General features: G+C 43.4%; 2 protein-coding genes across 2 annotated transcripts; both read left to right on the top strand.

The window, feature by feature from the left end:
• The first annotated feature begins 11,397 nt into the window (after positions 1 to 11,397).
• Positions 11,398 to 12,348, top strand: LOC149862598 (olfactory receptor 10A2-like). Its single transcript, XM_090054003.1, has one exon. It carries the CDS (start codon positions 11,398 to 11,400, stop codon positions 12,346 to 12,348), a length of 951 nt encoding a protein of 316 aa, XP_089910129.1.
• A 13,925-nt stretch (positions 12,349 to 26,273) lies between these two features.
• LOC149862597 (olfactory receptor 6F1-like) lies at positions 26,274 to 27,275 on the top strand. The gene has a single exon (XM_090054002.1). The coding sequence runs from the start codon at positions 26,274 to 26,276 to the stop codon at positions 27,273 to 27,275; it is 1,002 nt and encodes a 333-aa protein (XP_089910128.1).
• Positions 27,276 to 27,535: the final 260 nt, after the last annotated feature.

Genomic DNA, 27,535 nt, shown 5'->3' with positions numbered 1-27,535 from the left:
TGCCCTTTACCAGAAATGTCTGGAGTATTATATTACTTTCTCAAAGACAGGATAAATAATGATACCAGGAAGAGACTGAAATAATGTAATGCCTATAGTGTACATATGAACAAAAGTATGGACAAAATCACAGCATCTTTCTGAGAGTGGGACAAATGATGCATCTGAAATGCATTAGGGTAAAAGTCTGACTGCAGAACCACTACTTTGATCTTCAGAATGATGATGGAAGGGACCACATCACCCAAACAAGCTTTTCTTCACCCTTGCAAGGTAAAGGAACATTTTCCCCTTTCTTTAGATAATATTATCTCATATTTGGGATGAGTTGGTGGGCAGGTAGGTAGATAGGCAGGGAAATGGATAGACAGAGAGACAGAACTAGTGTGTCTACTCAAAAATGTAAATGCAAGTCAAACATGTTCCATATGAATAGTATACTGATTAGCCATCTGTGCAGCAGAAGCATTAGATTGTGTTTCAAGATGCAAAAACACAATCAATATAAACACTTCAGAACTCAGCATTTGGATATTTGAATATAGAATACTCAACTTATTTGAACACAGAAATATTTTTTCAGTACTGATCCATATTCCTTTGTTTAGAGAAGTTGAATTAAGCAGAATAAAAAACCTGAATATTGGCATATTAGCATAAACTAGTGTCTTAATAAAAACAATGGCATCTCATGTGGATTTGAAAATATTTTTTCTGCAGAGAGGATTTAAACTATAAGCCTTGAAAGTTCTCATTTCTTATAGCCTGTTTCTAATTTTCAAAATATTTTAGTGAGGCTTAGGTGAGGAATAGGTTAAATCATTTTTATAAACATATGGCATGCATTATGCCAACCGCAATGTACAGATAAATGTGGAATTATAGACAGTAGAAGATACATAACTACATGGTAGAATTTCATGTGTCTAATGGAATGGATTGTACACATTACATGGAGATGTGAATTAAGAATAAAACAAGCTCTCATAATATTAGAACAATCCCAATTATTTCTTCTTGGTGATTATGTTAATTCTAAAATTGAATAATGCAACCTTAATGCATTTTTACTTTTATAGTCTCTTTTGAATACTCCCTCAGTCAACCCCACCATTGGGACAGCAGCCACTGAGACTGCCCTCCATGCTGTCATCATTCAAGATACTCAAGCATCCAGCTGAGTATCTGTCTTTTATCCTAGAGTGCAGAACCAATGTAATGAATTTGCTACACTTGGTTCTCAGAATTATTCCAAAGTACCTAGTGTTAATTTCAGTACTGATAAACTTGTACCTATATTTCATTTCAGTCACTTGCATTTTTTTCTAAAACAGGCTCTGTTCATAAGGAGGGGGGAAAAAAACTTCTTTTGTCAAATGACATGCCTTTCCAGTTAAACGAGTGTCATGATTTGTAGAACCTGACATTTCCAAACCCTTGGGGTTGGCAGTACTTCCAAATTCAGGAACAGAGCTTCCTAACAACCAGATCAGTACAAAACTCTGCTTCCCACCTGCTTATGGAGAGAGAGCGTTGACCAAAGCTGAGACTAAAGAAATGCTCTTGAACCTCGTGCCTCAATGCAGAAATTCTCTTGTGTGAATTGAGAGTATGAATTGAGAAAAATGAGCCACTGACCAGGTCTGAGACTAAGGTTGGGTTCAGCCGCCCCAAGGCTGTCCGGAAGGGCAGTTTTGAATGCAAGGGGGCCCAACTGGAACCCCGTGACCCAGTGGACAGGTCTACCCTTTCCCCACCCTCATAAATGAGCCGTTTCTAACCATGAGTAACTGCATTGTGTGCTGTTATTGCAATGGAGTCTTGTCTTTGGACATTAGCCACAGCATCTCTGTGCCACTAGCAAATCTCACAACCTGACCAGACACCCTGAATAAGCCATTCCTGTATGAAAGACCTGTGTGAATTGAGTTTAAAGATATGGGGAGCGGAAAGTCTAAAAGACATACCGGCTCTGCCAAAAGGGACTCCAGCATTGTACATGTACACACACTATGGCCATAAAAGTTGTAAGTTTCTAGACAAATGGAACTGGTATACCAGAGATGATTTTAGCCGACAGTTTCCCCTGGAGGGAACATTTGATTTAAGTAAAATTGTTCATCTCCACAGAGACCTTGAATTAAGAGGTAGTAATATACCATAGACTCAGTGGGAAACATTTTTTTAAATTACTATAAAGAAGCTTCCAAAAGATGTCAGAATAAAATAAAATAAATAAATAAAATAGAAAAAAAAATCTCAAGTTAGGAGTCCTAAAGACTCCCAAGAGAAACTAAAATTGCAGATAAAAGAATTAAAGCAGAGAGGTGCACCAAAAGGGGGCCTCCCATCAATAGTACCATCAGCACCAAAACAACTTTATCCACAAATAACTGAGAACGAATCTGCAGAAGATATAACTGATTTTCTTAATGTGCCACCCCCATATCAGTTCCAGGCACAATCTGAACCTGAAGAAGTCCAAAGTAACCAAATAGACTCTTCTGGCAGGATTAGCCCACCTCACTGAGAAACTATCACTCAACAACCGTCACCTGCCCCCGGGGCATGCCCACGCCCAGCAAAGACATTGCATCTGTTTCCTGAAATCTCAACCCCCTCCTCTTGTTTAAGGTCTGGTACCCAGTATGGTCCAGCCCCTTCTTTAAAATCTAAGGCGGCTCAACTTATGCCTTTACGCCAACTTCCAGGGCAAGGTCCAAATGGGGAAACTACAATCACTGTCCCTGTCCCCTGGATCCCAGGAGATCTCCTAAACCTTGTTAAACAATTTCCCAACATCAGAGAGGAGCCTCAGAAATTTAAAGATGAATTGGAAACTGTAATCCATTGTTATGATCCAACATGGGCAGATTTAAACCAATTAATCAGCAGTGTTCTGCCCTCTGAGGTCCACAACTGCCTCATCGCACAGGCTACTTGGCCTACTCAAGACCCTGGAATTGGAGATCACTTAGCAGATGCCCGAAGACGCCTCCTTGAGGCTGTGCTTAAAATTTGCCCCAGGAAAACTGACTGGGCCAAAAATACATAACTGTAAACAAAATAAAGGAGAATCCCCAGCAGACTACATGGACCGCTTGAAACTAGTATTTGAAAGACATTCTGGTATTGAAAATGCAGCTGAAACTGCCCCAGAAGCAGTTGCTTCCACTTTTGTCCACAGACTTCTTTCTAAAGTCCAGGAACAGTTGTGCACAGTTGCTGTAGGCTGGCAGACTAAGCCACTTGCAGAACTAGTCACCATTGCAAATCATTGTACAACCTGCCAGGAAAAGAAAAAGGAATCCATGGAAACTAAGTTAATGTCATTATAATTACAGACTTTAGGCAGGGGCAGAAGCCAAAGTTTCCATCGAGGACAGTTCAGAGGCAGGGGACGTGGTCGTGGGATAGGACGAGGAGGATTTCAGTCCCAAAATAATGGCAGTTGTCATTATTGTGGCCAACCAGGACACTGGAAGGCTCAATGTCCTCACCGCCCTGGCCAGCCGGGGATGACGTTTAAACCTCCACCACCTCCTCTCACTCAATTCTCTGTCCCAAATCAGGGAGCCTCCTGTTAGGCCAGCCCGAGAAATAGTAACATCATCACAGCCCCGCTTCTCCCACTTAATCAAGATGATCCCTTTGTTTCCTGAGTGATAAATGGCATCTCTACAAAATGTTTACTAGACACCGGTGCAAGCTGCTCTACTCTTCAAGCTGAAGAATTTTCCACAACTCCCCTCTCCTCTGCTGTTGTAAACGCTGTGGGAATTTCAAACCAAATAGTTCCTCATCCTGTTTCCCAACCATTACATGTTTCTCTTGGTCCTGTTTCTGATCAACATGCCTTTCTCCTTAGTCCTTGTTCTCCTGTTAATTTGTTAGGCAGAGATTTGCTTTGTAAACTCGGCTGTACTATCTATTGTTCTCCCAATGGTGTTTATTTAGATGTCCCTTGTGATAACAAGATAGCAGTACTTGGCTGCTTTAGCTAGCTCACCTCCTGAACCTGAGTTCCCTGATCTTTCTGTGTTGCAAGAAGAAATCATAAAAGCTGTCACTCCATTTCTCTGGTCCCAACTTACTAATGTAGTAGGACAAATCCATACTGTCCAGCCTGTAAAAAATAGATTAAACCCAGCTAAGCCTTTACCCAAAGTTGCTCAATACCCTTTACGTCCAGAAGCTGAAGAAGGGATACGCTCTGTTATAACTGCCCTTTTAAAGCAAGGTATCATTGTCCCAACTAACAGCCCTTGTAATACGCCTATTCTTCCTGTAAAAACCTGGAAAGAATACCTATTGCTTTGTACAAGACCTTCGTATGGTAAATTCTGCAGTTTTACCAACTTTTCCTGTTGTACCAAATCCAGCTACTATCTTCCTAATGCTTGTTAACTTGTCTTCTGCATTTTTTCTACCCCTATACACCCTGATAGCCAGTTTCTCTTTGCATTTACCTATCAAGGACTTCAGTATACCTGGACACGATTGCCCTAGGGTTATACTGAATCCCCTTCTCTCTTTTCTCAAATTTTGAAAAAAGATCTAGATGACATAATATTTAAAGAAAATTCTGTGCTTGTGCAATATGTTGATGATTTGCTCTTGGCATCTACCTCCTTAAAGCCTGTAAAAACAAAGAAGGCAGCACATCCCCCACATTTGTACATTTACAATTAGATTTTATTCAAATGTAGAAATGTTGTTCTTATGAATATGTTCTTGTTACTGTATGTATGTTTTCTGGATGGGTAGAAGCCTACCCATGTGCAAAAGCTGACACGATAACTGTAAGCAAAAAGTTGCTCAGAGACTTTATTCCAAGGTTTGGTATTTCTTTATCCCTAAACTCTGATAGAGGAACTCATTTTACTGGACAGATAATGAAAGAAGTCTGCAAAGTCCTGCAGATCCAACAGAACTTTCATTGCCCATACCATCCTCAGGCCTTGGGTCTAGTAGAACGCCAAAATGGCATTCTGAAAAATAAACTGGCCAAAATTTGTGCTGAGACTCACCTAAAATGGCCAGATGCACTTCCCATAGCCCTTATGAGTATGAGATCTACTGCCAACCGAAAGACTGGGCTTAGCCCACATGAAATTCTAATGGGAAGACCCATGAGGCTCCCTGCCTCGCCACCTGTTGCTTCCCACTTTTGCGATATACATTCACTTGATGATACCATTCTAGACTATTGTAAAGCACTAATGAAGTGTATTAAGGCTTTTCATTCACAGGTACAGGCAGCTCTCCCCAAAGAACCAGGTGAGCCGTGCCAGTCTATCCTGCCTGGAGACTGGGTCCATGTAAAAGTCCATCAATGAAAGTCATCGCTGGAACCTCACTGGAAAGGCCCATTCCAGGTACTCCTGACCACCAATAAAGTGTCAACTACTCCAGACATGGATCCATGCTTCACACAGTAAGAAAACATCAGCCCCATTAGACCTAGAGTCTCCTCCATATCAATCTTGTAATCAGCCTCCACAGACTGGTAGTGAGCCTAGCGCCTGCCAGCAGGAGAGCTCAAGACCAGTAGTGAACCAAGCTCCTACTGGCGAAGAGGATTTGCCACTACAGAGTGAAGAGGATGTGCCCCAACGACACCACTATGCCCTTCGGGACAGGAAAAAGGCTTCTACCTAGTTCCTGGTTCCCGAGGTGGAGTATGTATTGGTTAGTCGTGATTTGGATAGTTCTCAGCATTTCTTTTTGGGCCATCTTATATGAACTTGACTCATCAGTTATAAGAAACTCTGTAAACCAAACTACCCTTCTGCACCGACAAAGAAGATCACTTCATGAAAATGTGTTCTTGTCTTTAGTTAATCAAATTGGAATAGATTTAAATGTCTCTCATTGTTGGATATGTAGTCATGTCCCTATCTATTCTACTGGAGGAATACCCATGATACCGGTACCCTTGAATGCAACTCAGATGTTAGCTCCTTACTATTCAAATTTTCATGGGAACAAAACCCGACAGAATGTAAGTTGCAACCGGTCTGAATATGTACAATTAGCTTATGCCACCCCTGAAAAGTTCTGTTGGACCTGTAATGGATCTCGTATTGCAGTAGGAGTCAGTAAGTGTAAGGTAGAAAAATTAGGGAATGTAGAAGTAATTGACTTACTTGACTAGAAAAACAGACAAAGACCAGAAGTGCTGATACTGCTTAATTCAAATGTTCTGAGATAAGGAAGCCGCATTCCTGCATTCCTTGGGCTATCTTGATATCTTGCTCTGCACATTCCTGCATGCCTTGGGATAGCCCTATGCATAGCTAATTGTTTAAGTAAACTTTCTAAGTTTCTGTGTAATTTACTATTGTTTTGTTTCTCCAAGGTGCATTTTTTATCTCTTTCTCTGTCTTTAGTATAAATACGCTTGTAACCTTAGAGAGTCTGAGAAATCCTTTGAAACAGACAAGTGGGTGATTCCCCTTGCTGTATGGAATTCTCCCTGTGATCACAGTATATCTTAAATAAGGAAAAGCTGGCTCTGTCAGTTATGATTCAACCACAATGTGAAGTTTGATTTCTTCCACATCTTTATACCTGATTTCACTCTGTTTGGTGTGTCCTGTGGCCCCTTCAGGGGAAGAGAGGAAAAGGGGAGCCCCCAATCTCATTTGTTCTCCTATGTCCCATTATCTTCCCCCTTATCAGGGGCTACAGTGTGGCATCCCCCCCATGGCACTTTTTGCCTGCCATGGGAGGCTGAGCAGGGTGAAGTGGAGTGAGGTGTGAAGTAGTTGCGCTTGGCTTCTGACTTTTTGTGAGAGGAGGGGAAGGTTAATCAAAGGTGCATCTACTGCTTGCAATGTCTATCAAATTGGAAGGGAGCAGCGGGAGTGCTGATGGAGATGGAGGGGGTGTACTTGATGTCTGCAGAGGGAAAGGGAAACGCAGTGGTAAGGTTCAAGTGACCACTATGAATTTCCTCTCAAAAAGCAGGGTAGATATGCACCTTTATAAACTAAATAAGGTATACAGAGAGAACAGAAACTTTCATGAAACTAAATTCACTTAATCAGATGCTGTGAAAGGATGTGCAGAAAGCACAGCATAAAAAGGAGAGAGGAATTATAGTACAAAAGACAAGGGAGGGGAAGAAAGGGAGGGGGGTGGCAGTGCTAAGACAAAAAAGGGAAATGAGCAGTAAACACAGATAGGAACAAAGTGGCTCACAAAAGATAATCCAGCTAATCCAGGGGTTTTCAACCTTTTTAATAAGTATATCTCCAGCAGCCAGACAACCCCTGAAATAATCCATAGTTCCTGTTTAAAGGATACTTGATAGTCCAGTTTGTAGATTATTTCTGCAGTTTCCTCTGCAAATTGATTTTTATTTTTTCCCCCTGAGAACAGCAATCCAAAGTTCAGCAATACAGTGTCCAGCAAGGTTGAAGTGTTCTGCCACAGGCTTTTATGTCTTTCTGCAGCTGATGTCAGATCAGTATTTATTCATTTTGACTTGTTTTGTCTGGGGCCATTGTAAGACTCATCATTAGTAACCTCCAACCCTTCCTGGAAAAGGATGACCCTTCTCAAGCTAGCCTTTGGTGACAAACCTGTCCTGGCCCACAGGCTTCCCCCCCTCTGCACCTCCCAAACAGCATCTCTCAAGTAACAGGTTAACAAACTCCCACCCTCAATGAGGCACCAGGCCTTGCAACGGATCCAAATACTTGCTGTGTCACCACATCAGTACAAACCAGATCATCACTAGACTTAATAAAAAGGAGTACAAACACCCAAGGTTTATTCACCTGCAACTCCACCAGTGTCATATACACCAGCACCTGTATCCAGTTGCCCTCAGCTGTCCACATCAGACAGACACATAACCCCCATGTCAGTGGGCTAGATCAAACAGATCCAGCCTGCAGGCCATAAGTTGTTGCCCTATGGACTATGATACAAAAACACCACACCTCTGAAAAGCAGAGTGCTAACAGGAGTATGATTTGGAGTTAATGAGGACTGTATAAGCAGTACAGGCTTTCAGTGAAAACAAAACTAAATCACTTCAGGGTACAGAGCATGAATTTCTATGATGAAGCTACAAAAAAAGAAAGTAAAGAAAGATTCTACAGTTTAAGGAAAGAAAGCTTCCACATTTTGAAAGGGGAATGCTCACAGCTTGGGCAGGATAGGGATATACTAAGATACAAGCTGAACATCCTTTCCTCTTCTCAGGGGGACACAACCTAGGCACAGTCAGCTTTCTCAGTGCCTATTTAATGTTGCCACACCTATAAACTCGGGAAACAGACTGCCTGATCCTTGGTTATAAACTGATTTATAACTTCTAACTCCAGGTGGGTGCCTGTATCTGTAATGCTGGATTGGTAGCATCCCAGTTATCTCTGCTTTGCATGGAAAATGGAGTGGCTTAACTACAAGCCCCCTATAGATGAGGAAGGTCTAGAGGCTGTATTTCCCTGTCCCTAAGTGAGTGCCCTGATCATTAGAGACTGAGCAAAGAAATGGGAGATCCTTCCTTCTCCAACATTTTATTTTCAGCAAGCACACACATGGGTGTCCAAAAACGGCAAATGCTAGGCTGAGTAACTGCCATTTAGGTAAGTAAAGTGAAATAGGATCTAGCCCCTTGTTTTCCATTAAATAGATAGAAAAGGGGCATCCCAATGGCCAAAGCAACTTTGAAAATTTCAGTCATGGTTATTTAATTAACATGGCAACAAACATCTTCTCATGCACACCCTTGTCAATGGCTAATCTTCCCCTCTACTCTGCTCATCAGAGTGGTATAAAAAAACCAAACCCTGATACACCTAGGTGCTAACATTTCACTGTTGGATAAGGCTGATAAGAGTTGCAGACCTGCTCCATCAAAAACGTGGCCCTGAAAGTGAAGGTGATGCCACACTCAGTGGCCTGAATTCAGCCTTGAAGTAGGGGGCAATACGCTACATAGTTAAGGATGCCACAGCAGTTTATACAAGACATACATTTTCCTCATTCATCATAAGAACCAATGTTCCAGTTCTGGAGACTCCTTGAGGTATATCTGTGAGGCATAAGGCAGAATGATGGTGATCCACAACAGCACCATCCTGAGATACCCAACATCTACTCCATGCCTACTAGCTCCTGAGCCAGAAGCAGGTTAGCTGTGTGGTTGTCACACTCCACATATGCCAATAAACTCTGCCTTTCCATAGTTACATTAATCATGTAATATTATGCCCTTTGGAAAAATAGATTCGTCTACTGTCCTACAGATATGTACTTCACTGTTCTCCGTGAACTATGAAATTCTCAGCCCTCCAGCACCATGGACTAACCTACCTTTCAGCAGAATTTTCTTATCTAACGTCCAGGACCATAGTCCATTCTCTACTAATTATAGTGCTTTATTGCAGAAGTCATTAGGTCAACTGAATCCAAAATTATACACAGACTCCAGGGGTAGAAACCTTTGACCTTTGTAACTCTACCTTTGAATCCTAGATAACAATATGCACAACTTTGTATTGAGAATGAGGCCAGGCTATTAGGAAATTGGTGAGACAGAGATCATATATGAGCCATCTTCATTATGCTGCAATACCAGTTTTCATTGGCTGGAACCCAAGAAGAATCTCAGATGTTATTTGGTGGGGGGGGAGTACCCCAGTTGGATGATGCAAACAGATGTGTTTATACACAGATAATAATGCTTACTGCAGAATGAAGAAAGCAAATCAACAGCTGATTGGGGAAAAGAGCTTACATAAAGCAAAGGACTACAGCACTGCCAGGGGCAGTGACATTCAATCTTGATAGCTTAGGAGCCATATGGACCAAACTTCCACAGCAGCACATGTACCTCAGAGTGAATTGTGACAACCACACTTAAGCTGAAAAGAAAAATATTTCAGCCCATCAATTGTTTGTACTGCTATTAATAAAGACAGCACATGCGTTGTCTATTTATAATTGCAGGGAGGGAAACAACATGTGCAGTAAAAGAGCTTTGATAACTTATTTCTAAGAAGAGCACTAGAGTAGGGAAAATGTTCAGAGAAGCTGAGAGGATGAAGAGGATTGAGAACACTGAGGCACTGGTAAACTGTATGCAAGAGGGTGTCATTGATGAAACTGCCAATCAGCTTATCTGAAGATAATGCTGAAATCATTTCAGCCCATGAGAAGGAGAAATATTTTTAAATTTCTGAAGGCATGGAGTTTCCTGATCACCCAGTGATAAAGGTTAGTTATTAATCTGTTTCTTATTCTGTATATACAGGCATTCCCAGATGCTCTCTTTATGTAATTCCATGTTATCTGCATCTATGCATATCTTTATCTCACAATGTATGTACATCTTTGCCTGCTCTCTATGCATCATCTGATGTGGTTGCTTCTTATGGGATGCTGAAGTTTGGAATATTACTCCAATATCAGCATATAAAAATGTTGGTGCTAAAATTTGAAGTGGTAGAGAATCTTGGGGGCAATTCGGAGTGAATTGGAGTCTTTGGGAACCTAGGCACACAAGTACATGAGAGTCACAACTGAGAGAAAAAAGAGAAAGAGAATTTACCATAAATAAGCAGACAGACAGAAAGAGCTGACACTTAATGAATGAAGACCGACAACATTTTGATAAGAATTTCTCTCTTATGTGCTCAAGTCGCTGGTTTAATATATTTCTGTCTGCTTCACAGGGAATTCTACAATGTTGTGTCATGGGTTCATTATACAGCTATTCTAAAGGGTCAAAATGTCTTTGATCTATATAATTTGTACACACTTCTAAATTACAGTAATATGTGCATGCAATTTGTGTTATTGCCATTTTATTTGAGATTTTTTCATTTTTCTTATTTCAGAATCCATATTGACACAGAAGAAGTCAGCTACTTGTTGTGTGGCTTCTATAACTTGACTTATCTTGTTGTTGTTGTTATTATTATTATTATTATAGTATCATAGAAAATGAGGGTTGGAAGGGAGCTCAGGAGGTCATCTACTCCAAACCCCTGCTCAAAGCAGGACCATCTCCAACTATATCCATCCCACCCAAGGCTTTGTCTAGCCCAGTCTTAAAAATCTCCAGTGACAGGAGATTCTACCACCTCTCTGAGTAACCTGTTCTAGTGCTTTACTATCCTCCTAGTGAGAAAGTTTTTCCTAATATCCAACCTCTACTTCCCTTGCTGCAACTTGTCCTGTCATCTGCCACCACTGAGAAGAGTCTAGTCCTGTCCTCTTTGGACCCACCCTTCAGGTAGTTGAACGCTGTTATTAAATCCCCCTCTGTCTTCTCTTCTCCAGAATAAATAAACTCAGTTCCCACAGCTTCAACTTCTAAGTCAATAATAATAATACTTATTATTGTTTCTAATAGGCAGCTGGAAATGAATAATGATGGACCCTGAGATTGAAAATGAAACAGTTGTGGACATGTTAGTACTTCTGGGTTTTGAGGATCATCATGAACTACAGATTTTCCTTTTTCCACTCTTCTTCACATTGTATCTAGCAACCATGGTGGGGAATATCCTCATCATAACTATTGTCTCAGCTGACCGCAGTCTTCACACACCTATGTACTTCTTCCTGGGTAACCTGTCCTTTCTGGAGGTCTTGTATTCATCAAACATAACCCCCAGGATGCTTATGGATCTACTAAGACATGATAAATACATTTCCTTTGGAGGCTGTATCCTGCAGTTATATATATTCTGCGCATTAGGAACTGTTGAGTGTTTTCTACTGATGTTAATGTCTTATGATCGGTACTTGGCCATCTGCAACCCTTTGCACTATGCAGACTTAATGAATTGGAGTCTGTCTGTTAAGCTAGCAGTTGGCACATGGGTGTGGGGTTTGCTGCTGGCCGCTGGGTTACTACTTATTTTGGGAAAATCTTTAACTCTTTGTGGCCCAAATAAAATCAATCATTATTTCTGTGACTTGACGCCCTTGCTAAAACTGTCGTGCTCTGACACTTTTATTGTGGAGGTAGCGATTTTTGTCTCATCTGGTGTCGTGTCACTGATCCCATTTCTCTTAACCTTCACATCCTATGTTCATATCCTCCTGATTGTCATCAAACTCCCATCAAAGAGTGGGAAGCGCAAAGCATTTTCTACCTGCAGCTCTCACTTCATTGTAGTCACAGCTTTCTACGGGACTCTGACCATAACATATGGTGCATTCACAAGAACCCAGACAGTTGATCTCAACAAGATCCTTTCCTTGATGTATACTGTTGTGACTCCATTCTTCAATCCCATAGTGTACAGCTTAAGGAACAATGAGGTTAAAGAATCCCTGAAGCGATTCCTTAACAAAGTTATCCATTGGCAAAATTAGTCAAATATTTGCCACTAGTTCTTTTTTTGGCCAAGTTTCCGAGAATTCTTCATGAAAACTAAAATTTTCTGAACAAAATTCAATTTTGTTTCAAAAGTAAATTTCTGTTAAAAAAGCATTTCAATCTAAAATTATTTTTTATATCTGTTCAGGAACCTTGTTTTGCTTTGTGTTGGGGTTATAAAAACACTTAGGGTTCTATATAATTGTCTACAGCTGGTCAAAAAAAATCTGACAGAACAGTTTTTCGCCCAAAAGGGGTTAATTGATTAAATAAAAACATTTTGTAGTATCAGTTTGATTTGACTGAAATTTTCAATGGCAAGTATATATCAAAGCACTTCATTTAGAGGCATTTTGTTCCAACTTTATTTTATGTTGTGATGTGTTGTGTTATCAGAACAGTATATTTGAAACAAAGTGCTTCATCCTTGTTGAAAAAAAGTGTTCCACTATTTCTGACATATTTTCTCCAGAAACTTTGTTCCACCAGAATATTTTCTTCTATGTCTAATTTTTGTTCCAATTCAGAATGAAAAAAAAAGTTTCTAAATATCAGAATTCCCTGCAGAATAGAAAGGCGATGTTTAACTTGCTCTAGAATTTACTCTAATGATCTGTAGAAATGAATCATAGAATCACAGGGTTGGAAGAGACCTCAAGGGTCCTCTGGTCCAACCCCCTGCATGGATCCCAGACTGCTGCTCCTCACAGAAAATGATATTCCTTCTGTGGAATTCCTAAACCACCATATAGAATTATATCTTATTATATTTGATCCAGTACTTGGCAATACTGTGCCAGATGTAGTGTGATGGAAATACTATGATGGATGTGGAGTGTGTTGCAAAACAGAAAAATTGCAAGACACATTTTTGTATAATTCAATAAAGAAAAATAATTTCTGCTACAAAAATGTTTGTGGAAATCTGAGTACATCTAATTCTGTTTTATTAGTGTGACTCATGTAAAAGCAGGTTGGTTTTTTTAACAGAAGCAAAGATTTGCAAAATCATTAATGGAAGAGCTACCTAATTCCTCTTGACATTTAATGTTCTTTGTGCTTTCAGGTATCTTAGGCAGAAACTCTGCTTCTTTGTGATAAGCACTGTGCTGTCTCTCCCTCTCTATGTGAAAATATTACTTTTATTATGTGTGTCTTTTGTCTTATCTAATCTAAATTAAAGGCCATTTTCCACTGATAGTGTGGGGGTTTTAATTGTTTCTAGTGTGTATGAGACAGTGTGGGAAGGGAGGTGAAATGTTGGGGAAAATGCACATGCTACAGTCCTTAGGTTGAGCTGATCCCAAAGCAATTGCATCATACCATACATGAGGTTTTCAACTACATTTAAGAACAAATCCACCTTAGTCAAGTAGGCATCAACATGGGACATTACCCTGATTTTGAAGACCACTGATGAGGGCAGTCTCCTGAGAGCAGGGAAGTTCCTGGTTCTGGTTCTTGTTACCAGAGTTATTTAAACAATGACTTTCTAAGAGTCAGGAAGCCAGAGCTCCTGAAGGAATGGTACTCTTCATTAGGCTCCAGAGTTAAGCTTGTTCTCCCTTCGGCCTTATCATTCTTGCACTCTTGGCCACCCAGAGGAAGAGTGGATGCTGCCTCCCAGCGATTGCTGCCTTCCTAGATTAAAAAGATACCTAATACATGGACCTGAGCCCAATGCCTAAGTGCTACGGAGGGGTGGGTATTCAGACAAAGCCCTATGCCTGATGAGTCCTACTGCCTAGCTTTGGGAATTTCAAGGAGTCAATTTATTACTACACAGAGCTCTGTGGATGAAACAGAATGAGTTGGTTGATAATTAATTTGTGGAGGGAGAAACCCTGGAAGATCCCAATCCATGCCTGCACCCAATCACATACCCTGACTGAGTTTTCCCAGATATCTGGTAGACTGGGCTTGGCTGGGGGACAGATTGACCCCCAGACAAAGCAGCAGGCCTACTCTCCATTGATTGGCTTGGAGCACAAGCAGGAGGACATCCATCTGCCACCTATCACACACCATCAGCTCTTGACCTAGTCGACCTGGGCAGAGGAGGCTGCTGAGTAAGATGGATTGTCAGGCCTCCACATGTGCCAGTTCTTGAGGAGCACTTTAAGTAGGTTGGTGTTTCTGCTGCCTTGCGGATTGGTTTTGCTCCCTTGGGAGTTCCTCAGCCAGTCCTTTCAATGTAAACAGTCCTTGTACCAAGCATATAAATAAAACAGAAAAGAAAAATGTTAGCCCTTCTCCAAGTGGTAGGAGAGGCCCTTTAGCTGTAGCCCACTACAGTAGCATGGCCCTCCCTGGTAGCAAGCTTATCTGTGTTCCTGTTCACCTCCTACCCACAAACTATTCCTTCAACTAGTTCACTCTCTGCCAATGTTTCCTCTAAGTAGCAGAGGTCCATGAGCATGCCGCCTCGGTCCATGAGCGCACGACTTCGATCCGGTATGGGACACTTACCAAAGGGGGCTGAGGGCTGGGGGCTGGAGGCTGAGGCTGGAGGCCAGAGGCTAGGGGCTGTAGCTGGGAGCTGGGGGCCAGGTGCTGAAGCCAGGGGCCGGTGGCTGGAGGCTGGGGCTGGGGGCCAGGGCCAGAGGCTGGAGCCAGGAGCTGGGGGCCAGGGGCCAGTGGCTGGAGGCTAGGGTCAGGGGCTGGAGCCAGGCACCAGGGGCTGGAGCTGGGGATGCAGGCTGGAGCGGGGAGCTGGTGTGGGCTCTCTGGCTTCAGGGAAGTGTTCTGCTCCCCCACATCAGGTCCAGAGAGTGGAGCACTTTCCTGGAGCTGGTGAAGCCCGTGCCAGCCCCCCACCCCAGCCTGCACCCATGCCTTGCCTCACCTCAGGGAGGAGCTGCTACATGCCCTGAGTAAGGCTCCACAGGCTCCAGGACACTGCAGAACATGCCCCCCGAGGTCACGTCAGGGAGCGGAGCAGTGTCCCAGAGCCTCACATGAGGCGGGCAGTGGCTCCTCCCCAAGGTGAGGTACGGCAGGGATGGAGGCTGGTGCGGGGGGCTGGTGCAGGTTCCCTGAGCTCCGAGGAAGTGCTTCACTCCACATCCCTGATGCAGGGGAGTGGAACACTTCCCTGGAGCCAGAAGAGCCCATGCCAGGCTCCAGCCCCAGCCTCTCCTGGCACGCGGCTTTGAAAAGGCTGTGCGCAGCCACACTTTTAGTTGTGTGCAGCTGCGCACGCATGCACCTTAGAGGGACCCTTGCTCTCTGCTCTCTCCTCTGGGTTTTTAAACTTCTAGTGGAGTACTCCCTCATTAGAAAACAACCTGCAGCCGGGCTTCTACAACAGGACTGTCTGCTGCCTCTTAAAAGGGCAAGACTTGGTCAGACTCAATGATCTTCTGGTTGGACTCGATGATCTGCTCAGGTCCCTTCTGACCCTAGAAACTATGAAACTATGACTGCCCTGTTATAAACATGTTATCAGAACATGCTAAGAAGACCACTCTCATGGCCAGTTCAATAAGCACCAACCATGTCAGAATAAGTGCTCAACAGTGATGGCATAGAGATGAGTGGACAATAGGCAGCCTTGCTGCACCGCCTACCCATCAGGGTCCAGTTGAGCTTGATCATATGCTCTGCATGAGGAAAACAGCACCTGGAAAAAAAACATACCAAGTTGGGACCAAAGCAAAATGTCCCCAGAGTACCTGTGATCCACTCTGTCAAATGCCTTTTCCTCCCTGAGAGAAAGGAGGGTAAATGACAAACCACCCCTATGAGTGAGTTTGAGAGGCTCCAGACCATCTTACAGGCTGTCAAAAATGATACACCCTGAAACGAGGTACATCTGGTCAACACAGACTTCAGCTCCAGCAAGGTAGCTATGGCCATAACCTTGAAGTCTGTTTTTTTGAAAAGCACAATTGGGCACCACTTCCTCAAGGAGATCCCCTTTTTTGCAGTAGTAGCAACAGCCGGGTCAGGAATGACAGAAGAAGTTCTGTCCCCTTTAGACTCAGCATAAACAGTAGCCAGGTCCAGGCCCAGGACATGTGTCAGGGACCCTAACAGGAAGGCCAGCCTGGACTAATTGCCTGCCTGGCCACACTGTACGGGGCTCTGACGGGCAACCCACCCCCAGCTAATGATTTCATCTGGCCACTATATATACTGCCTGATTGGCTGCTGGGAAGAGCAGCCTCTTTATTCAGTTTCATCTGCGTCAACAGGCTGTGGGCCAGGCAACAGCTCCTCTAGTAAGTTCTTCGTCCCTATGATAAGCCTCTCTGCTCCCTGATTCTCAGACTTCTTAACCTGCTTGGCTCTGTTCCCGGTCTCTGTTTTGTTCTGTTTTGTTTTTCTTTTCATTATTTCCCTTGGATCTGGTAACTGGATCCATGACACGTGGTTCACCCTGACTTCAGCTCTGTCTCCTGGCTCATTCTGAGGACCCTATAGGCCATGTCCCACCCCACCGCACACAGTTTTGAGAGCAGGGGCTTGTGCATTGTGGACCACTGCCTGTCTCTCCAAATAGTTGGAACCATGATCTCAAAACTGTGTGCTCTTCTATGCCTCCTGTCCCCACCTCGGTACCATGTCCCACCCCACCACCTCGCTCACCCACAGGGTTTGCCCAGGGCATCAACACTGCTTTCTTCCTATGTATCTAAGGGGTTTCTTTCTTCCTTACACACCACTGAAATCCCTAAGTCCACCAAGACCAACCTCCTTGCAAGTACTATCACTGCCCCAAGTTCACTCTGTGAAAACATGTGCAAGGTTGTCCTCAATAGTTGCTCCTCGGCTTTGAAACACTCTCCCCTCTTGAGGCCTACCAGAGCCTGAGCCTGGAGATCTTCTAGAAGCACTTTAAAATCTCTCTTTGGACAGGCATTTGGCAAGCAAGACAACAGCAGGATATTGCTTAGGGAGCTTTTGTTTCATATTTTATTTTCAAATTCCACTTGTTATTCTGTTATTATGTTACTCCGTCTCTTACTGTAAGATGCCCTGAGCCTCTGTTGGGAATGCCAGCATATAAAGCTAATAATTACATAACTAAGATGCATCTGGGAACAAACAACTAAAGTAACTGTAATAGGAGAACTGTAATTACTCAGAAGTGGTCTGCATCAGGATCAAAGTTTGGTGATATAGGGGGGCAAATTCTCTTTCCAATTCTATACGCGAAACCCAATTTGCCTTTTTTTTTTTTTTAATCTCATTAAATCAAAGACATTTATCAATCTCCCCCCAAATATCAGTTCATAGCAGTAAAGGAAAAAAAACACAGCAATTTTGTAGATGAGTGGTATGCTTCTCTTCAGGATTGTTATAGTAATTACATCATGAGGGACCAATTCTCTACTGAAAATTGACTTCAGAAGGAGTTTAATTACAGAAAATGTGAAGGAGAATTAATGCTATGATGTGTGATGAGCAAATCCACTATTAGTGCAATGCTAATACCTTCAGTGATTTGGACCATTGAATAATGATCAACTGAAGATAAGGTGCTTATTTCACACTGACCAACAAAGCGGTGTCATGAGCCTAATGCAACACTCTTACTGACATCTTTGTTCTTATTTCCTTTGCCTCTCTTGTGTGTTGGCCTGCACTACACGTGGCAAGGTGTTACCTCAGCCATTTCCCTGGTATAATAATATTTTTCTCAGTTCCAAGAAAGTCTTTGCATCCTTGAGATGGAATAGAGAGGTCAGACTTCCTATACATATGGGATCTTTTGTGATTCAGCATAATAGGTTTTGCCTCCTTTAGGAGAGATTTCTTCTATGTTCTCTCCAAGAACGTTTGAGAGACAGAAGATTTTTTAAAAATATTTGTATATGTTATCCCACCCCCCTGTTGTGGCACTCTGTTACAGAACTCTAACTATTGTCTATTCCCTACCAGAGACTAAGACACTGAGAGACATAAATAAAGTGTTTTCTGTTTTCTACACAATCCTGACTCCCCTGACCAACCCCCTGGTCTATAGTTTGTGGAACAAAGAAGTCATGGAGGCCCTGAGGAAAGCCATCAGGCAGACTATGACTTTCATATCAAACTCCAAAGCATTTTCCTTCTGTTCATTGTAAGTTGACTTAAAATGGAAAGAAGTCAAGGTCTTCATGTGGACTCCTACAGGTCACTGTTACTGGTTAGACCAATTCTTTGACTAGAATGAGATGCGTTAGGGATCTCTGCTCTTTCACCCACATTCCCTGAAGAGCCAGCAGGTGCAGAGAAATGATATCTGCCTGGAAATGAATGCCTAACCAAAACAAAAAAACAGTCAAACTATAGGATGTGGAATGGACTTCATGCCAAATTGAACTTCTCACTTCATATGAATGGGAGTCATCATGAACTTAACCATCATGCAGAAGGCCTCAACAAGGCAAATATTTCATCTTTTTCAGTTAAATTCTATTTTGAAGAATAAATGGCAATTCAAGTGAAATAGAGCTCTTTCATGGATAACATCTCTCAGAAACTGTCTTCTACTGGGGATGTAAAAGCCTGAGGGTTGCATTCTATTTCCTGCCATAAGTACACAAAAATGCAGGGCCCCACATGTGATTTAGACAACCAAACATAAGTGATATTCTATTTCCCTCTCTGAGCACACAACTGACCCACGTTTACTAGTATAGGAACCCAGATAGTTGTTTATATGGAAGAGCGTTTTAGACATCTTCCTGGGGGTGTCCCAAAGGGGAGACTGTTCAAGACATGTTGCCACCAGTAGGAGTCATAGGAGGCAGTGCCCTGCATGTCCACTCCAGAGATGCTCCCCCAACACTATTGGCACTGCCCCCTAGTCTGAATCACAGCCCCCCTTGGGATTCTCTTGCACGCATCTGGCCTCTGGTCTCTTTGTAGTCTATCCATAGCTTTCCCTAGATCCCTCTCTAAGTTCCTAGTCCATACTTTTTGTCTCCCTGTGTGTCCTCTTCCTTGTCTTCTCTTTACTAGGATCCATTGTTATGGTTTGCATAGTAATGAAGGGGGTACTTTGTGAGCTGCACTACCACAGCTACTGGCAGGCCCTTCTGCACCCAGCTCCCCTCCAGGGAAGACACCTAAGAATCCAATATGAACTTGGAAGAAAGACTCATTTAGTTCTGGATTCATGAAACTTAAGTACCCACCTCAGCAATTCCTAGAGACAGAAAGCCATAACAAACAATTGCAGCAGGTGTGTGAAGGGAAGGAGGGACCAGCAAAGGTCCCCAGGACAAGAAGCACAAAGTGGGGGAGCAATCCCTGAGGACTGCTAAGCCTGGGATCTCCATTCATACAGATGAAACTGGCTGACTCCTGGCTGCCTTCCTATAGATAAGGCTGCAGGCACCCTGCCCTACAACATTTCAGCTGTGGATAAGTCTGGCCACAGTAGAAAGACAGGCTTTTCCCCTGCTCTGCGTATCTGGTATGACAAGAACATGTCTAGACAGCACATACTGCAAGGGGGACTACTCAAACACCTCCTGGACTGCCTGTCCCTGACAGATCTCCCATGATGTTCCTTCACATATAGCTGGCCTACTTTTCCCTCCCTCTGTCTACTGGTATTACTGCAGGGTCCAGATAGCCAAGAGGGAACAAGAAAGAGCCAGACTGTGTTGAAACTCTATCCTAGAAGTCACATGAATGTAAGCTCATTGTGCTAGAAGCAAATGAGGAGAAGCTAGTAGGACTACTGAGAGGCATCATGGGTAGAAGCAGTAAAAATAATCCCAGTATCACTGTGTATATTCACAGAGACTTAGCTGTGCAGAAGGGTAACAGGATGCTACTTTGCTCTGGGCATATACTCTAAGTATCTTGAGCCATAAAAGGTTGTATGGCCAGATGATGGCCTTTGAGGGGCACTTGAGAGATTTCCAGCTCTGTGAAGCTTCCTTTGTGGAGACTACTCTTGTGCATCTTGGTAGCCTATGCAGGCTTGTGCCATTAAAACTTTTTGAGCAGAAATATGTATCTGTGAGTTTTTGTCCCCTCTTCCCCTGCTCTTTCATATCTCTGAGCATGGAGTGGCTGTTCCTGTGGAGAAACAAGATGGAAATCAAAGCTATAGTCACTGGTGAGGGGAAACCTGGCTGCTGCTGCCCCCATGCCCCCCCCAGACACACACATTGGATCTCCTAGCATTTGGGCTGCTCCCTAAGGATCTGGCACTCAGGACAGGGCTCCTCCCTGCACTAGAGCAGCTCCAAGAAGTGGCCCCCTGCACTGAGGTTACTTAGGATGTAGCAAAACCTCTACTTTTTCTGTTTTTTTAAATTTAAAAATACATTCCCTCCCCTTCCCCAACCATTTTGGACTTTCTCTCTGCATTATCTATTCCTAATAAGTAGTTATCAGTAGCCATAGATAAGCTAAGATAAGGTTTTTGTATGCCATTATTGTGACACGCCCCTTTTTATATTGTAAATAGTGTTTTGGTATTTTTGTATTGATTTTTACTGTTTTATATTGTATTTCTATTATGTTTGTATTGGTTTTTATTGTTTTACATTGATATTGTATGATTTAGGCCTGTTCCTGTAAGTTAACCAAAGTAATATCAACCCTCCATCTTGTAATGTTCAGTTTCCATCTTGTAATGTCAAGTCTCCATTTTGTGTCCCCTTCCACCCCCCCCACCCCCTCCTATTGTAACTCTGTTGCAACTATGACTCCTCCTATGTAAATTGGTTCCTGGGTGAATGAGGATGCTTGAGACATAATGGTAGCAGGCCTAAAAATGGCTCCTGCTCAATGACCAGACCATCAGCTCAACGATGGGCCCACCACCTTGCATTGACTCTCCCTGAAACCACAGACCTACTTCCAGGACCCAATATTTGAAAGATGAAGACCCTCCAAGAAACCAGCAACATGGAAACAAAGAACAGAATAGAAACCAGGAACTCCACCATTATATCCCACCAGACAATGAGGACACCTGGAAGTGCATGACCTCATCTGAACAGGACTGGCCCTTGCCTGGGCATGTCCTGCCCATTGGAGTCACAGGTATCCTACCCATATAAAAGGTGTGGTAGAGTGTGACCTCCTTGGGACACCTTCTCCATCTGGACCAGCGTTATGCCACCCCACCTGTACACCCAAAGGCCCTGCCAGTGACCCCCCTCTGGACAACTCCTTGCTGGAAAAGACCCCAACTGGCCATTGAGGATCAACTCTCAGCCTGGGATAGGTAGCTATTACTCACATCTTCCCTCCAAGCAAGGGACCTGAGTTCTGTTTCTATCCACCTTGACTCCAATTCCTCTACTAAGCCTTTTTCCTCCTGTTACCATTGTGTAAGTGCATGTGGGAGTTTATGTGCGAGTGTGTGTGGGAACCAATAACTTCATGGCCTCTATATTACGTTGCCTGTCTAATAAAACTGATATGTTTGGACCCTGAACTGGCCTTTGTCTTGCTGCACGCTCCCCACTTAATCCCCACTCTCTTTACCCCTGTCTGTGACTCAACCTCATGTCTAACTCCCATCCCTCTGTCCCTCTCCTCCCCATCCCAGCTCTTTGCCACCTTTGACCCCCATCCCAGCTCTCCCTCTGTGTCGTGGCTTCTCTGCCAGCTTCCTCTTCCCCTGGCTCATCGCTCCTCCATCACCTCCACCATTGCTCCTCCATCAGCTCCACCTCTCCTAACCTCCTGGCTTTGCTCCATCACCTCCACCTCCTGGTTTTCAGCTTTCTTTCCCATAGGTCTTATCTGCCTCCACCTCCTGGGTCTCTATCCCAACTTTCCCTGCCACCTCTCTGGCTTCTCTGCCAGCTCTTCTCCCCCACCCCCAGCTTCCTACCTCCACTTCCGCTGCCTCCACTCATCTGGCTCCATGGCTGGCTCTCCCAGTTCCATCTTCACCACCTCCTCTGCCTGAGACCCCAAGTGCCCTATAGTCACCAACCACCCCCATTACCCCCAAGTGCACCCTAGTGTTAACACACAGCCACTGAAGTGCGGGTTTGCATGTGTGTATATGTGTATGTGCGTGGAGCCATAGTGTCATATGTGCAGTTTGTGTGCGCATGTATAATTTTGTGTCACGCTCTCCTGCCTAACAGCGTGATATTGAGGTCCCAAGGGTTAGTCTGACACATGTCAAGTCAACAAGGACAATGGGATGTCACTGCTTCCTGCATTCTGGGTGCCATGGGACTACTGCTATTTGGGACACTCCAGGCATTGGGACTCCCAGCACTTGGGCACATGACTGGGGCTACTGACTCCACTAGACCCCCCTCACCCTGGTGTTGAGAAGAGAGCCTTTTACCCCCATAGTGAGGGAGGGATTGAAGCTGAAGCCCCAGGAAAAAAGGGCTGCAGAGCAACACTGAAAGTATACTCTACTCACCCTGGACTGTGAAGGGAAGGTGGAAACAGGTGGCAATATCCCTCTGTTGTGCCTCCTGGCTGGAGAGCTCACCATGGCTTCATGAAGCATTTTGAAGCACTCCAACCAAGAGGCACAATGCAATAGGTGCTGTCCATGGGTCCAGAGGCTGAAGTGCTATATTTTAAATTTTTATTTTCCTTCATAGTCAATACATATTTTTTTAAAAACCCAAGATCCTTAAGCCAGGCACTTACATTTGCCTTTGATAATATATAAAAAAGAAAATGTAAAAAGCAGTTGAGATTTTTTTTTTAAATCACCCTGCCTTTTTCCAGCAAAAATTAAAATTTTGCCCTTTTTTCATTTATTTTTCAAAAGTGGAAAGCTTTCCTCCCAAAAAAAAAGAAACGTTCTTAATATTCAGCATGTGATGAAAGAAATCAATACAGAACAAAATTCAGGGTTTTCATAGATTTCATAGACATCAGGGCTGGAAGGGACCTCGGGAGATCATCGAGTCCAGCCCCCTGCCCAAAGGGCAGGAAGTCAGCTGGGGTCATAGGATCCCAGCAAGATAAGCATCCAATTTACTCTTGAAGGTGTTCAATGTAGGTGCTTGAACCACCTCCGCTGGCAGACTGTTCCAGAACTTGGGGGGCTCGGACAGTAAAGAAATTCTTCCTTATGTCCAGCCTGAAACGGTCTTGCAGGAGTTTGTGACCGTTCGACCTAGTTATCCCTTGGGGCGCTCTGGTGAACAAACGTTCCCCCAGATCCTGGTGGTCACCCTGATAAACTTATAGGTGGCCATCAGATCACCCCTGAGCCTGCGCTTTTCCAGGCTAAAGAGTCCCATGTCTCTCAGCCTATCATCGTAAGATCTGTTTTCCTGACCTCTGATCATGCGCATGGCTCTCCTCTGGACTCTCTCCAGCTTCTCCACATCCTTTTTGAATTGTGGAGCCCAAAATTGGATGCAGGGTTGTTTGTTGTAGCCATGTTCGTCTAAGCCAGGGGTTGTTAAGTGGGGGTACACATACCCCTAGGAGTACTTGGAGAAGTCCTAGGGGGTACGAGTGGGCGGGTGGGGATGGAGCGCCACCACCCACCACCAGGGCTGGGTGTGGGGGTGAGAGCAACGGCACCCCTCTGCGAGCTGCACAAGTGCCCCAGTTGGCCAGATGTGAGGAGAGGGGAGCACGTATGTGGTGGCCACCACTACCATACACTACCCCACACTGCCGCCACACACCACTTTCTCATGGCCAGTCACACATGCGGCTCTGCAGGCTGCTGATGGGTGGCATGTGATTGGCTGGGTGCAAGTAGCCCACAGACGTGCTACAGCATGTGCAACTGGCTGTGGGAAAGCGGTGCATGGCAGCAACAGCATGGAGCAGCGTGTGACAGTAGCTGAGGCCATGTGCAAGCCGCCCCCTCCCCCCCCACCACATCTGGCTGCTGCCACCAGAAGGGGTACACTTCTTTTAAAAATTTGAAAACTCCTGATCTAAGTACATAGGCAAACAAAGCTCTTTGCGTAGATGTGATGTCTTTCATTAGACCATCTAAATAGTTGGGAAAACTGTTCTTTGAAAGCTTGTAGAATCTCCCTATGCCTGAAGATGGATGGTTGTGCCCGAAAGCTTGCAAAGAACAATTTTTCCAACTATGCAGTTGGTTGAACAGGAGTCAGAACACTTTAACCATCTATACGTTTGAATGTGGCAGGAGTGGAATTGTTTAGTGTTACAAGATCTCTCTTTCTTTACTCTTCCCCTTGAGATTGGCAATGTGACTTTATTTGTATTGTCTGGAGAATGAGTATGTTATTAACCCTCCCCTTCTCATTAATTTTTAGTTGTGCAAAAAAAAAAAAAGATACTAGAAGATACCAAGCAAAAGAAGAGAAGCCACTCACGTAGCTGAGAAAACAGAAGCATATGAAGTAGATGGATTCTAGACAGAAGGCACAAAGGTGTCTGTATCGAAAGAGTCACATATCAGGGTTCAAAATTGGGCCTTTCACTACTAAAGGTATGTTAAATTTTGGTACTCATATTTAGAATTATATTGTCAAATAGAGAAATTAAATGGTTTATCCTCCTTCTCCAGTACACTATTTTTCTGTTTTGTAGATATTTCTGCTGTGCTTTTGCTAGATAATGATCTAAGAACTCCAAGAGGGTATTACCCAGCTGACATCTAGATGGTGCCTGAATCTCAACACCAAATTTCAGCTCTTTGCATTGAAGGACTAGATGTCTCCACACCAACTAGAAAACACTGTGGTTTTCAAAAGAACAAAACAATTGTGGTGTCTAGCCCTCACTGAACAACAACGGAGAGTTGGGATGACATTCTACTTTTCCCTGACCATCTAAAAGTCTATTTTTGGATTATCGACAGGACATTTTGGGCACTTAGGTGCAGAGGGGAATTCTGTTTCTTAGGTACATGTAGAAGACTATGTTGTCTCACTGACTGGTGACAGTAAAATGGTAGAGAAAGGACACACTCCCAAATATAAGTACATGGCTAGGGCACAAACCTGGAAAGTCAGAAGATTTGAACATTGCTCTCTTTGGCACCTCCTAGCCCACCTTTGGGATCTGTAATCAGCAATGAATATAACAAGAGGACTATCTTAATAACAAGGTCCTGATAACTCTTAACAGGAGCAACATTTAGGTGTCATCTGATCACAGTTTATTCTACAGTAGCCATTTGCTTACAGCAATGATTCTCAGCCAGGGTACCTTGGGGTGCCTCAAGATCATTTGAAGGGTGCTGTAGGAAGTAAGTGAGGAGGTAAGTGACATACAAAGAGATAAGCAAATAAGGGCAGCCTCAGACTCTCCCTGCCTTGCTGCTCCCCTGCCACCATAATCTGGCCCTTATTCAAGGAGGAAAGCACAGTAATAAATAAATTAGTTTTTGAAACTGGGTGCCTTTCAATTCACAAAAGTTATGGAGGGGAACCTTGAATCTAATAATGGTGAAAAACGTCCAAAAAAGGCTGAGAACCACTGCCTTACAATACGTAGTTTATCATAATGTCATCTCAGGGTAAGGCATTGTAATATTGGTCAACTGTGTACAGCCATCCCAGGACAGCAACACATTAGCTTACTTTGCATCTCGATACAATTTACATCAGTGAATAAAACCAGTCTCAGTTACATAGCTGTAAGTTGATGTCTTTTATCCAGGTCATAACATAGGTCCCATAAAGAGCTTTATGTCAGCAGGTAGGACATGGGTAAGGAGGAACAAACTGGTTATAGCAGTCAGGTCATCATTCACTTGAACACTCATAAGTGAAGGGTCACCAGAGATAAATGAATTTGTATAGTAGGAGTTCCAGAGGGCCACACTAATAAGTGCTTGATATATAAGCACATATGATTGATTTAGAAGTGGTTATACCAGATGACATGTCTTTCTGCTCTGCATTCTTGGATCAAATCTTAAGCAAGAAAATAGCAAGACACGAGAGAAATACATAATTTCTGGAATGAAATAGCAGCACTTGTTAAAACACAACTGTACCTTAAATGTAAATGATGGTGTTTGTTTGCTTTTTAGGAGATGCAACCATTGACAAAAACCAAACAGGGAAATCAATCAATCATTACAGAATTTATCTTCCTGGACTTTAAGGATGCGCAGGAATGGCAGGTTCTCCTCTTCTTGGTGTTTCTAGTCATCTGTATTATCTCCATGGCTGGGAACATCCTCGTCGCTGTGCTAGTTGTGGCTGATCAGCACCTTCACACTCCTATGTACTTTTTCCTGGGGAACTTGTCCTGTTTGGAAACTTGCTACACCTCCACTATTCTCCCCAGGATGTTGGCCAGCTTCCTGACAGGGGACAGAACCATTTCAATGAGGGCCTGTCTCACACAAATGTATTTCTTTGGCGCTCTGGGAGCTGCAGAATGTTACCTTTTAGCAGCAATGTCTTATGATCGGTATTTAGCAATATGTAAACCATTGCATTATGTAGGTCTTATGAATGGCAAGTCCTGCCTCCAGCTAGCAGGTGGGTCTTGGATAATTGCATTTCTGACTATTAGTATAATTGTGTTATTGATCTCTCAGTTAACTTTCTGTGGTGCTAATGAAATTAACCATTTCTTTTGTGATCTCACACCAGTGGTAAAACTCGCCTGCACAGATACCAGGGTAATGGAGCTTACAGCTTTCATCTCCGCTTCCATAGTGACTCTACCACCATTTCTGTTAACTGTTGTATCCTATATTCTTATTATAGGCACTGTTCTGAGAATCCCTTCCACCACTGGAAAGCAAAGGGCATTTTCCACCTGTTCCACACACCTCATAGTGGTGACAATTTTCTATGGGACCCTAACAATTGTGTATGTCTTACCAAAAACCAAGACTCTTAGAGACCTGAACAAAGTTCTCTCTCTTTTCTACACAGTCCTGACTCCCCTGGCCAATCCTCTCATATACAGCCTGAGAAACAAAGAGGTAAAACAATCCCTGAGAAAAGCTGTCAGGAAATTTATGGCTTTCCTAAGAATTCAGGCAATTAGAATGAATTTATTTAAGTTAACAAAAAGCTGAAAATACTCTAGTTGGGATATGTGAGAAGGAAGGGGTTTTTTGGTGGTATCTTTATTGGACTGAGTATGTAGTTGGGAGAGGTGTTACACAAGCTTTCAGGCACACACTGCCCTTCTTCAGGTCACAAAGGTACAGTTTAGGACCCCCTTCTGCAAAAGTTTGTATTCTGAATGGCTCAAGGCATGTGACGGGGAACAGAAGTTGAAAGCATCCCATTATTAAGCTAGGTTGCATTTTTTGCCCCAGATTATATTTAAAAA

This window comes from Crocodylus siamensis, chromosome 6 (assembly GCF_052110815.1).
Source record: "Crocodylus siamensis isolate JL-2025a chromosome 6, ASM5211081v1, whole genome shotgun sequence".
NCBI classification, from domain to species: domain Eukaryota; kingdom Metazoa; phylum Chordata; order Crocodylia; family Crocodylidae; genus Crocodylus; species Crocodylus siamensis.
This window is presented reverse-complemented; position numbering and strand designations above follow the sequence as displayed.

What these genes read in the sequence shown, in the direction of transcription:
- LOC149862598 (XM_090054003.1), top strand. Translation starts at nt 11,398, where the DNA reads ATGGACCCTGAGATTGAAAATGAAACAGTTGTGGACATGTTAGTACTT.
- LOC149862597 (XM_090054002.1), top strand. Translation starts at nt 26,274, where the DNA reads ATGCAACCATTGACAAAAACCAAACAGGGAAATCAATCAATCATTACA.